This window comes from Etheostoma cragini, chromosome 6, assembly GCF_013103735.1.
Source record: "Etheostoma cragini isolate CJK2018 chromosome 6, CSU_Ecrag_1.0, whole genome shotgun sequence".
NCBI lineage: Eukaryota > Metazoa > Chordata > Actinopteri > Perciformes > Percidae > Etheostoma > Etheostoma cragini.
Genome location: NC_048412.1, coordinates 14848388 through 14862119, shown reverse-complemented (window position 1 = coordinate 14862119; position 13732 = coordinate 14848388). Strand labels below are relative to the sequence as shown.

General features: G+C 41.0%; 1 protein-coding gene across 5 annotated transcripts in view; it reads left to right on the top strand.

Annotated features, from left to right (window-relative positions):
- The window catches only part of fhod3b (formin homology 2 domain containing 3b), a 92377-nt gene that overhangs the window by 37977 nt on the left and 40668 nt on the right, over positions 1-13732 (top strand). For all 5 annotated transcript variants that reach the window (XM_034875472.1, XM_034875471.1, XM_034875473.1 and 2 more), the window contains exon 4: positions 12561-12628. In XM_034875472.1, the coding sequence (XP_034731363.1) occupies positions 12561-12628 (68 nt within the window). The remainder of the gene's footprint in view (positions 1-12560; positions 12629-13732) is intronic.

Sequence of the window (13732 nt, the reverse complement as noted above, 5' to 3'; positions counted from 1 at the left end):
GTGAAGTCATAAATATTATTTTCAAGATTTGGCTCTTAAATCTGGTTGATTTTACGGTTAGGCCATGGTCAATCAAGATGAAAGACAAATGAGGTGAGCTCTAAGATTTACAATCCATCATGGTGTCTGTACAAGCCCAGTGGGGCACAAAAAAATCCCTCCAACTATGAAATTCACTGTTTTGAAAGGCATCAAGGCTACACCCTGCAGTACACCCACAGCTGCATGCAAACTATACTGCAAAGGTATGTGTGGTCATGCACCGTGTAAAGAGAGTCCAAACCAGCCAGCTTTTGTTGCATATCTGAGCCAAGTTATTTTGTGTTTAACAATTGTTGTTCAGTGACTTTGTTCTGGGAATAAGCTTTGGGAAAATAAAAGGGTTTTGCAATATCCTAAACCTAATTGGCAGCAAAATCCATCCCCAGTTGTGACAATAAACTTTATTATTATTAAAGTAAATATAGCAGTGAGTTTCCATAAGTTAACCTTACTGGAAATAACCTTATATTAAAGCACTAAATTGTAGTAAACTTAGATTGTGGAAAATAAGAAAAATACCCAGCAAATATGCAGCCTATGAAACATTCATTGTTTTTTTTATTTGCATATCTGCAAAAGTATGCAAATACAAGTGGAAAGGAGCCATTTAATATTTTGTATTTGCTTATTTGGGGGAAAAGGTTGAAATACCAGTGCCACAATGTCATCACATTGACTAAAATTATGCAAAAGCTGTTTTCCTTCACACTTGTGCCTCCATAGATAAAGATCCAGCCATGCGTAAATTTTACCCCCTGCATTACAGAGACCAAGGTCCTTCTCTCTTTTTTTTCCTCAGGCTTTATTACACCGTCCTCCCGTCTTGTTGGAATAGTTAAACCTGTTAACTCTACTTCTCATGCACAGTAAAGCTTGGAGGAAAAAATACTAGACAGAGACCTCTAGGGGTTGGGATGGTGAAGACACCAAGTTTACACAGATCAGCAACAAACCATAACCAAGGAAAAACTAAGCTGCTAAAAGCTATAGTATATTTAATTTACCATTTTTGTCCATGTTTTATTGAATCATTTATATTTCAATATTACTTACTGTAATGTCTCAGTCCCAGTCCCATATGTAATTACTTTCCTTGTAAAGACTGCCAGGAATCTCTTGCCTGTATCATCCTGGGAGACACACAAACAATTGCATGATAAAGCACTCACTCTCACACACACACACATACACACACACACACACACACACGCGGCATACCTGTGAGAAAAAAAATGGAGAAAGTGGATAAAATACGGTGATAATAACCACTAAACGGTGTATATCAGAGTGTGTCAGTAGTGTGAGCAAGGCTGTTTCAGCCAATATTGTTGGAATTTGATCTAATGTAGCTGAGATTAGAAAGTGGCCAAGGTAAACCTCTCATTCTGTATCTTGTCATGTTTGACAATGTCAAATTTATGCACTTAGTTTCAGATTGCATTAATCTGGATTTAGTCTTTGGATAACTCGCCCACTTATTGGAGTAACAAGAGGTGCTATATATCCACCTTCAACAATTCCCTACTTAATACATGTTATAGAGACTCTCTTATCCCACAGCATGTGCTTCCTCTCCCCTCTGAAACAATGTGAGTGTTGGGGCAGGGGCACACTTCTTGCCATCCTCATACCACAAATATTTTTTTCATTATTACTTCAAGGTATGTTTTGTTGACATCGTTTTTTTATAGCTTTGGATCACTATCTTGGCTAAGTCTCTGCCTTTCTTCCGTTTTTACGCTCTGTGACATGATGGCTTGCTTTGGCTAAATAAGGCAGCTGAACGCTTCACATTCTTTGTGCCAAAAGATGGTTCATCCTCTGTAGTGCTTTGAGCCAAAACACCTTTTTATCCTATCAGGAATAGAGGGTACTGTAGGTTTGCCAGACAATCCCACTCCACCTTGACACACTCATGCTATAGGGATGCATGACTGGCTCTTAATGGTGGTTTTCAAAAATGTCTTAGTTAGATTCATATTTCCAGGGCATGTTTGTGAAACCCAGGTATGTCTCTCTTCAAAGTGGCCAGCAGTTGTTGGTAAAGCAGACCTTCCCCCGTTTCACTGTTCCATGAGGCAGTAATTTTCCCCTTTGTTTTGTATTGAAACTATCGGGCTTGTTAAATTTTCCAAGAAGGAATATTTTTTTAATAGTCATTCTAAGAAGACATTGGTTAGGTTGTCAAACTAAAAACTGAAGCACACCCATTATTTGTCTCTTTTTTTAAATGTAGCTCTAATATGGATTTATGTAAGAGAATTATATTTTGCTGGCAGCTGCACCTGCGACCCCAACCTCGGCACCTGGATAAGTGGATGAAGGAGATGGAAGATGGAATATTTCATACATTTTCTGTGACTCAAAAAATAGGTTTATAAATAAGTTCAGGAAACTCATGCTATTGTAGACATTTAGTCTTAACCCAACAATAAAGGCCATGGTTATATGAAGTCATTAAGGTTTATGCATGGTAAACAGGCCTTGGTCTCCTCCACACAGTCAAACAGTACGGTTTGGACAATGCAGTAGATACCCTCACACAAACAGATGAATGATGAGGAAGAGGCCCAGCATATTACTGAAAAATGTAGACAAGGAGAACTGCAATGTATGAGCCCATCTCTTGTAGATTTTCTCTGGGTAACACAATATCACAAAAGGCTCTCATACTGTATCTATCAAATGGTTATTATTGTGTTTTATCTCAGATTTGTGGAGTCACTCTGTATCTCCTTTTATCATGATATGGATTAATGTCTACTGTGAGTGTGTCAGAGTTTGATGGATTTGAGCTTTCCTCTCCGAGACAGGCCCGGTGTGGTAAAGTGAACCTGACTACCTACCGTATTTATTCAGATCAGTCAAAATATGTCAGGAGTGCTATAAGGCCCAGTGACTCTGGAGAAAAATAACAGTTGACCCTGCCCAATAAGATGACAGGGAGGTGGACATACCTGTACTTGAAAATTTGAGATACTGGTAATGTTTTCTTGCACTGTACAGCAAATAGCATCATGCATTGTGTTCTCTTTGATGATGTGTTCTCTTTGATTTGGTAACTTTACAATGTGCCTTTGATGGCATTAGAGCCATATTGAGGTGTTACAATGCAGCTATAGAAATTGCTTTTTCATGCCAGTGCTTGTCTAACATCTACCATCAGTTTGTATGAGTCAGTCAGTGAAAAGTTTAATCTAGGTCCACAAGAAAAAGAAAAAAAATGTATTATGCCAATAGGTGATTGCTGACTGTACTCATTTGAAGTGCCAAGTTAATATTAAATCCCTTTCTGCCAATGCTAACATGAGTGAGACCTTTTTTGAACTGAACAGTGAACACATCGGTCATTTGGCATTAAGTAAGATTTTGAAGACAGGGCACTCAGTCATGTTGATTGTGAATTGGTTCCAGTTGGGCGAACAGGTTGGCCCCAGAGGACAAAACATGTCTTTTGGCTCTTTGAATGTTTGTGCCAAGCATGGATTATAGTCATTTTAATGACACCTCAGGATAAAGCAGTATATAAACAATACACCTCCTTGACAACAGAGGTAATTAACAATTAAGGGTGATACTGTCTCCTCTGATCCAGAAGAAACCAGTCAAGTTTTTTTCCAATTTAGATTGGCTCGGAATTACATCTCATGTTTGAGATTTATAGTGCCAGATCTAAGTCTATCATAAGCACAAATATCATGCCTTTCTAACTACATTGTACTTTTCTTATAAGTCCATTATATCTTGCCCCTTGGGTTGTCAATAATAGTGCTGACTGACCTTTCTCCAAGCTCTGCCACCTGTCAGCAGTCAGATCACACTTCACACCCTGCTCGGCAAAGCCAGAGCCAAGGTGCAACAATCTGACATGACAAAGCACTCATGCAACACCAGAAGAGTCTAAGGTGTGTTTATGATCACAGATCACTACAGTGTCATTTATGCCTCATTCCATGCCCACCCATATCAATTAAAGCGGGACAGCATTTTGATAAAACTCATTCCGCATTCTTGTCCTCCAGGGATTTATTAGGAATTATGAAGACTTTAAAAGCCATATCCAAAAGGGAAAGCTCACACACACCATACAAAACAACTCATGCGCTAGCTCCTTTGATGATTGTAGTGTAGGTAATGTTTGTGCCTGTCTGATTGTGGATCTAGATCAAAGATAATGGCCTGAAGTTCACACAGCCAAGAAATGAGTAGTGTTTGAACTTAAAGTATTACACAGTACGTGAGCGAAAGAGTGCTCAGTCTTTTTTTTGTTTCTGTTGTCATAAGTCTGTGAGGATTGTCCATACTTGTAAAATCCTCTGCTTCATTTTCCTCATATTTTTCATAGTTTTCAGATATTTCATTTTGTTCAGAATTTAAGCCAGTTAAGTTAGCTTCTAGATGCTTTGGAATGTAGCAAACACTGCATGTTCCCTTTGTAAGTCATACTGTATGTACAGTTGCAACTTGAAAATTATTTATCTTCAAAATCTCAGGTTTTGAGACATTGTTTTTTTATGCTGTATTTAACCTAAGAGGTAGGAGAAGTCTTTCAATTTCAATTTATGTGAAAAATTTGAAATTTGCAAATTTGAAGATACATTTTTTTCAGTGGATTTCTTTTCCCTGTCAAATATGCTTTAAGTGTCCATCTGTCTCTGACTGGTGGAAGTAATTACCTCGGGTCATTATGGGTTGGGTGCAACACTGATGACAGGGGGCTGCTCTTATTAGACTGGATGTCAGGTTGACCCAAACCACTGACAGATAGGTGCCAGAGGTCTTCTTCTTCATCACTCAGGAGGAAACATATTTTACCCTTGCAGAAATTGGAAAAAAAGAAAAAGAAAAACTGCTGTGTGTCCTATGTACAACCCAGGTGAGAAAGACTGAGATGGGGGTACTTTTTGCAAGTGCAGTCACCGTGGCCAGTATGGAAATGACATGGTGTACTGTCACAGATGTGTGTGCTTCCACATCTGTCTGCTGCCTATTCCGAGGAACAGAATGTGAAATACGTTAAATGTGTTCTGAGCACAACTGTGTTTATTGGACAGCGTTTCCACTGGTACATTTCCCCCACGTGTCAGGTTGTTAAGAATAGGAGGGAGCAGAGTAAATCAGAGGCAGAGGGACAGATAAGAGAAGTAAATGAGGAAGAGGGGGATGAAGTAGATTGGGTGAAAGTCACTGAGGTCGTTGTTGAGAATATTTTCCAACCCTACAAAAATCACAATTAATAGATTAACCGAGAAAAGAAATCCCCAAATTAAAAAAAGAGCTTAACTGTGTGCGCACATGTGACAGTAGGGGATTATATGTTGACTGAGTTTTAAAATCTTACTCTTTAAGCATCAGATCCTTCATCTATGTGGCTGTTTTTACTGCAAAAAGAAAAGCTGTTTGGCTGAAGCAACTGCCGAGCAACACATGGGGAATGGCCTTGACCCAACCATCCTTCCAAACTTATTTTTAGAGATTGTTAGAGAAGCATTCACCTGCAGAATCATAGAACTAATACTACCGACAAGCTTTACCTCTGTTAGCACCATAACTTGACTTTAACTATGTTACAGCTGTTCTTGTCACCAACCCTTAACTAGACCCACTTCAGTTGTCGATCCCCTAGTTTATATCTGTGTCAGGCTTTTGTCTGGACTGCTGAATGAGTACATGCCTTTAGCCAGGTCTGCGCTCCACTACCTCTATCAGTTGTGGGAGTGTGGGGAAGCCCTGCTGAGGAGGGGAAAGGGGGGTAGTGGGCTACAAATGCAGAGTGGGGGGGGGCGGGGGGCTGTAGTGAGGGTCACCCCACCTGGTAGCTAAGGAATGACTCATTAGACAAGCAGGCACTAATGAAAGATTTGTCTGTCCTCACATTGGCCTTGCTGTCATGTGCCTCTCCTCGTCTGGAATACTGCGGATTCCATCCTTGCTTTCCTCTACTGTCTCTCTTTGACAGCGCCTGATAGCATCTTGACGACTGGTTAGCATACCATTTTATTGAGGAGTCTTACCAGGAGATAATTAGCCTGTGATGCCCTTTAAGTGTTCGGCAGAACATTTTCAACCTCTCAAGAAAAATGAAAACGTGTATGAGGCTGAACAGTAGGTCTTTGCTCCAAACTACATCCTCCAATCCAAAAGACAAATGCCACTGCTGCCTTCTAGAAGAATTATTTTGATTGACAAAAACAAACTTACAATGATAGTCTTATGTAAACACATCAATAAACACAACAATCCAATTTCCACGGCGAGACAATGCGTGCTGTTGAGCTCTGCGGGTAGGTTTTGTGTTTATTGGAACTAAGCTCTGGCATGCCTCAGTATCAAATGTCTCTGCCAGGATAGAATGTCACAGCCCCAAAACCCAATCTCAATACTGCTCCTGTGAGATTTTGGGCACTGTGATCTCCGCACAATGGGCATAGGAGGTCCAGGTACAGCATCCGTGAACGAAATTGAATCAAAATGAATTAGCATGGTTTAGTTGCAGGTTCATAACGCAATCATTAACATAGTAGAAAGGATGTGTGTTCATACATATTTAACTTTGAACCTTATATAGAAATGATCTATATTAATGATATATATTAAATTATGTAAAAACACAAAAAGGCAGCACACTTTTGACTATAATAGTTAAAGTCCTGCACTGTGTTAACTCTTTTCTCATCACTATATTTATTAATTATTTTGATGATTGTCCCATGCCTCGGCTGTTTGTCTACTTAAAGCAGGGGTCTTAAACTCAACTTACCTGGGGGCCGCTGGAGGTAGAGTCTGGGTTTGGCTGGGCCGCATCAAGTGTTCCCCAACATAAGTGTTTCAAGTATTCCAAAAAAGACCACAACTGATCCAATCTTCTTTATTAACAGTTCTTCCACATGAATGTTTCTTCTGAACATTAACCTTTCCTCTGAATTTGAACATTCCTTTCTGAACATGAACGGTTCTTCAGAACATAGTATTCTCTTGCCTACTCCTTGCTGCCAGAGACCTGACAGTGCTTCCCCTCACACAGCTGAGACAAATTTGGCTTGAGGGAAGAAACAGTTGAAACCCTCAGTATGGCTTGAAGATTTCCATCAGTAAGTCTGGACCTGCACTTTAACTTATTGAAGTTCATGGTGAAGAACAGCTTTTCACATAGACATGTGCTCCCAAAAAGGCACAGGGTCAATGGTCTGCCTGAACATACTGGAGAGCTCAGAGAAGGTGGGTGATTGTCCAAGCTTGTCTGCATTTCCACTCACCTCTCAGAACTTGACTTTAAGTTCAGAATAGCACTGCAGTTCTATGAGCTCCATTTGAAGTACAGGAGGAGCATCTGGCAAATTGAAGAAAAAGGGGTCAGCAAAAATTTGAATAGGAGCTCTGCGTTTCTTGAAGTCAGCAAACCTTTGATTAAATTCCTGCTGTAGCTTCATAATTGCATCAGCATACTTCTCACCACTGAATGGTGTGCACACATCCATGAGTGCCTTGCATGCTGGAAAATGGAGGTTTGTCTGAGAGAGCTGGGCTTTCCATATCACAAGTTTTGTGGAGAAAGCCCTCACATTGTCATAGGCAGCACTGACAAGCTGCCCCCTGGCCTTGTAACTTCTTGTTCAGTACATTCAGCTCCTGTGTGATGTCAACAAGAAAAGCTAAGTCCATGAGGCATTTGGGATCACTTAACACAGGAACAGCCATCCCATCCTTCTCCATGAAGGCTTTAACTTCTGTCTCAACTCAAAAAACCTCTTTAAGATGTTTCCCTTACTGAGCTATTGTACTTTGCTGAAGAAGAGCACATCCCCATATTCTGATTCTATTTCCTCCAACAAGGAGCTGAACTGTCTTTACTTTAAGCCCCTAGATCTGATATGGTTGATGCCTTTCACAACAACAGACATCACATTGTCGGACCTCAGGCATTTGCCGCAAAGGGCCTGCTGAGGGATAATACAGTGCAGAGCAATGGCCTCCTCCACATTCTCTTACAGTTTAACAAGTGCCACCAGTCCCTTTTTCCTTCCTGTCATTGATGGTGCCCCGTCGGTTGTTATTTCAGCAAACGCTCTGCCACTGTGTTAGCTGAAAGGCTGATATTGCTAAAATTACCCTTAATTTCTGGACAGACTTTAATTGCAGCCAGTAACATGCACTTTTTGATGAACTCGCCTTCCTTGAACGGCTTCACGGCATTAGCAATCATCTCACTCACCACTTAGCTAGCTTTGACTGCTACTTTCTTCTCTTTGTTTGCTTTCTTGAATAAATCTTGTTGCCTCAATAGACATTTTTTTAGATTGGCGACCCGGTTGTTTCTCTCATCTCCCTGGTATTTTGTAAACTCCTCAGCATGTCTAGTTGAGTAATGACGTCTGATGTTATTGTCCTTGTACACCTCAACTTTCTCTGTGCATATGAGACATAAAGGGGTTCCCCTGGGCTCAACAAAAAATTTTCCGGCTCCCACTTTCCCTGAAATTGCCTATGCTCGTCGCCAACCTTTCTCTTTACAGCACTTTTTGAGAGAGACATTACTGGAACTGGATGATGGAATATATTTTGCGTCACTCCGAAACACGTTTCAACCAAGTGACTAACGTTGATACTTCCCCAGGTAGTTAGCTAGCTTGACAATCGTTGACAACAAAGGCCGCTGTCAGGAGACTACTATGACAGCCCATAAGTGACAAGCGCATTGATAAAAAGTTTCAGAACGTGCGGGCTGCACTAACAATAAACTTTGATGTCAGGTAGGGGGCCACAAAATATCATCCCGTGGGCCACAATTAGCCCCCGGGCCGTGAGTTTGAGACCCATGACTTAAAGACTTTCACTCCCTGTGGGTCTATCCAGGCCTTCCTGTGAGGCCTGCTGCCAATAACAAGGCTTCTGTAGTCTGTGTGGCCTGACTCAGTTTTTCTCTAATCTAAACCATCATCTCCATATGTCTTCCATCACAACATCCAAAGCATTTGAATAAACTTCAGGCAACAGGAACAAATTAATTTATGTCCTTATTCTTCTGTGCATTTTGTAAACTGCCTGTTTGCAGTGTGCACACTATACCCACACACACATATGCACACCCACACATATTGTCCATATAATTGTCTTGATCCACTTATCGGTTGCACTCAAAACCCAAACACGTTGAAAGTGATCTCATTCTTACCTGCATTCCTGCTTGATGATTTCCACCTGAGTGCTATAATCTGCTTTTATTGACCTATCATTCACCTTGTGTTTTTATTCAGGGGGAAAAAAGATCATAAGAAGCTACGAGCGGATTCACGTTGGGAGGTCCACCTTAATTACTTGTGTTTTCTTGTCATAAAAGTTAAACAGGAGATTTCCCTTACAGAGAGAGAAAGGAGGAAAGGAAAACATGAGAAAGAAGTACTGTTGATGTTGTTTCTTATGACAGTACCAGGGGACAAAAATGAAAATGGGTCCTTTTATCCTTACACAGGATGGCAGGCAGTGATGTGGCGGTGCTGGCACACACGACACTGTGGTCTCCCAGCTGGCTACAGTTTGACCACTGTCAGACTGAGCTGCAGACATGGGCAGGGCGCTCCACTCTTAAGGTCCAGCTTTGACTGGACCAGAACTTTGCAGCACACACTGACCTTTATTTCTACAAGGCTACACAGAAACACATCCAATCAGAATCTACCTGTACTCTGTGAAATTTAATTTTTTTGTGAAGTTAATTAGCTTCACTCCCTATACTAATCTGGGCTTGGACCATGGTCGCGGGAGACAGGGTGAGGGGAAAGGCACTTATCGTGGTATCATGATCAAAATGTAGCTTTGACATTAAGCAGATCAAAGATTAATGATACTATACAACTTGTTAGCCTTTCTCTACCCTATGTCCTCTAAAGAAACTCTCAATGTTTTTGTTTTCTATTTATTTTAGCCTTCTAATTCCAACGGTAGGGGTTGGCAAAGTGGATGATGTGCGTTTTCGCTGTTTCCTCCCAGCTTGTTAGGAAATGTTTCATGCTCTCGTACTGTACTGTATTCTTTTTAGTCTTATCATCCCTGCATCCCACGTGAACACTTTTGATATGATTGTAACACAGTTTTATAAATAATCCCCGATACGATGCTGGGGATCCTCCCCTTCAGCTTCTTGTCTGACAGGTCCACTCCTTAAAGTACACAGTTTAATGCACAACAGTGTGTGCGAGGTTGTCATGCCCAGCGGGGTCTTTGTGGGTTTCCTGGCTGTGCTTTGGATGTGGTTTATGTGTTCCGCCAGTAGCGCAAAGCATGAGCAGAGGTAGTCATCCTTTTCATTTTATGGCACTTTCTGGAAACAGAGGCATGCGAACAGATGAGTAGCTTAGCATGTTGCTGAAGACGTGTTTGCAGATGGAAAATGGGAAGGGTTAGTGACTTTATTGACAAAAATATTTCTTCAAATAATTTGTTAGTTGTCTAGCATTGAGTGGTGGGGATGGGTCTGGGGTTGAGCTTGGCATTCAGAGTTTTAAAAAAGTGACCAATGACTCGCACAAAATGTTATTACTAGACTGTGCTGGCACTGACATAAAGAATCCAAAGAAAAGTCAGGTGTCTGAAGCAGCACACAACAAATTTGTTACTAAAAGTTGTCTTCTAAGCAGAATGACAACCATCCATGAAGTCCCGGCCTGTCTGAATGCACCAGGCCCCACAGCAGGTTTTCTCCCCTCTCTTCTCCCCGTGTAGTTAAGCACATTCCTGACGATTATAGAAATTCCGCAACTACTTTTATGATTGTTATAATTACAAGACCATTACATGGTCTTGTAACATATTTATTCCTTGTGAATGTTAGTGCCAGTTGACTGGCTGGGATTCTTCACAGAAAGACCAATGCTCATCTGCTCATCATGCATCTGAGCCATGTATGGATTGTACTGAGTGCACAAAACATTTGGAGCTCAGCTGCAATCATACCAAATACCATCAGAGTCATAAATTAAAAACAATACATCTTCTAAAGATAAGAGACTGCTGGAATTGTACTGTGAAGTTTGATTGCACCACACAACCTCAACAAATGGGAGCCTTTAAACCACGTATGGCCCACTCCAAGGTTGTATGCATTACAGATGCATCTCCAATGTCTTGACTGTCTGAAGGTAGAGTGAATTACACCAATACTCTATGTGATAGTAAGTGTGTAGAGTTACACAACTTTACCCTGTTGAAGACATTTGGCAACAAGTTTTAACCCAGGACTCTAACACAGAATTGTAAACCAAAGTAGGACTCATATTTAGGATTAGTAAGATTTGTTTCTCTTTTGTATCTGTTTATCAGCTGAAGAAAAAATAATGAATAGAGGCCTGCTGCTCTGAATGACACACTCATCAATGACACTTTAATAGAATCAGTGGGAGCTGTTTTTGAAGAAAAGGAGCTCATGGGCACAACTCTTTGTGTGTGTGTATGCTCCTCTCAGTTGCATGTTTGGGTATTCAAGTTCCCTAAGCCCTCCCCGTCCAATCAGGACTTAAACTGCTGCAGTGGTGCAACAAACAGACTAGAGCCACATTGCAAATTGATTAATGCAGGGTGTGTGTGTGTGTGTGAGAGAGATTGAGAGAGAGAGAGAGAAAGGAAGAAACTGCCTCGCTGTGTTCATGTCTGTGTACATGCCAGTCTCCTCTCAGATCTTCGCTGACTAAGACAAATCATCTTCAAGCAAGAAAGTGTCTGTGAAAGGCAGACAAAAATTGATTTTTACTATACCAATAAGAGCAATGGGTGAATTAAACAAACATACAAAGACAGAAGCAGAAAGAGTATTAAACTGTACTGCATTGCACTGCACTGGACCAAACTGTACTGTACGTACTGTTTGCTGCTGTATCTGCATCATACAGGTTTTGCTGAGTCAGAGAGAGTTCCCACAGCAGTAATGAGTGAGCCACAAGGACAGAGCTCAATGCTGCCACTTCACGGCAGACTCTGCAGACTGCACACACAGGCTGAAGGGTTGTCAAAGTACTTGCGAGGAGATTTCCGCTTCCATCACAAGCATCTGTCATCCATCATATCTTCTCTTTTTATCCTCTGTGGTGTTTCCATAACTGATTAATGGGTTCATTGTTTCTTAGCCATTGTGGTGGCTATTGGCTTAAGTTTCTGCTTGACTTTGTATTATGGGAAGCTACAGATATGGCTTTGTCAGCAGGAAACATCCACTGTTAACTAACTCTCCGCAGATGTGCTCTGAGTTGCTTCATGTTTTGCTATCCCTTTTCCTCTTGCAAGGCTTTTTTTTTTTTAATTTAGCTACTCAGGTTAATTGCTGCCAATGATGTGTGCATGGCGCAGATTTTTTTGTCATGGGCAAATCGCGCAAGTGATCCTCAAAAACACTAGAAGACAGGCAATTTATTTTTTCAAGAGAAGTCACTATGATTTTAATCTCTTGTCCATTTGTATCTATTCACTATTAACATAGCAGAATAATTCCAACCACGTGTGTGACTTTTGTTTCCTTTTTTCTTTTATAGAAAAACTCTACAATTCAACTGGACGGGAGCTACGGAGAGCCCTCTTTTCCCTCAAGCAGATTTTTCAGGTAATTATTTCTCTCTCCTAGTTTTTGTTGAATTCTAAACAATTATATCTTTTTAAAATCTCTAGCTCACAACACACAGTGATTCATGTTTTTCATGATTTAATAGGCATTTTTTTTCAAGAATGCAACATTTGTTAACATGTTAACTATCTTCTGCCATGCTATAGCTACGTACACATAATAACATGCAAGAACTATATGTAGTGTGCAGACATGCATCAGTGCACACATGCACACACACACACACACACACACACACACACACACACACACACTCATACACAACATTGTTTTCTTGAGCTGCTTGGAGTCTGCCTTCGTGGCAGCTATGGAGTGTTCAGGTCTGGTCATACTTCACACACTGGGCTGGCCTGGTGGGCAGTCGGCCATAGAGGGGGAGGGTTAACCCACAGTTAGATGGAAAAGAGAGCAACAGACATTGATGCAGGCCCAGAATAGATTAGAATACCTCACTTTTTACACCATGAATGGTGTCGGGCTTCTGTTTTAAAGAATGTTGATTATTCTTGTTGTCAAAGAAAATATCCAACTGGCCTGATATCAGTATAACTTTAAGATGATTTTTTTTGGGCACTTGAGGTCTTTATTGACAAGACAGCTGAAGAATTGAAAGGGGAGACAGGGGGGAGAAGGACATGCAGCAAAGGGCCACACGTCTGAATCAAACCCTGGCCCGCTGCGTCAAGGAGCAAACCACCAAATATGGGCGCCCGCTCTACCAACTGAGCTATCCGGGTGCCCATGTCAGTATAACTTATCAGTATCATCACTATTACTTTGCAGCAGTGCAGTGTGTATGTGTGAGTCTTCAACAACAGGTGTGAGAGATGCCGTTGCTTTTGTCATTGAAGAGAACATGTGGGATGAAGTGGGGAGGCTAAAGCAACAGGAATTCGAACACACTGTAAGCAGATTGCATTGCTCATTGCACCTGCAGTAGCTATAACTAAACGTAAAAAAGTAAATTATAGATATGTTTATTCAGCTGAGGATTTTGTAAAAGCTGAATTGAGAAATGTGCTCATGCGCTCTGCTACATCCACTCATTTTTCTTTGCATTACATTTTCTGCTTTAAGCATGAC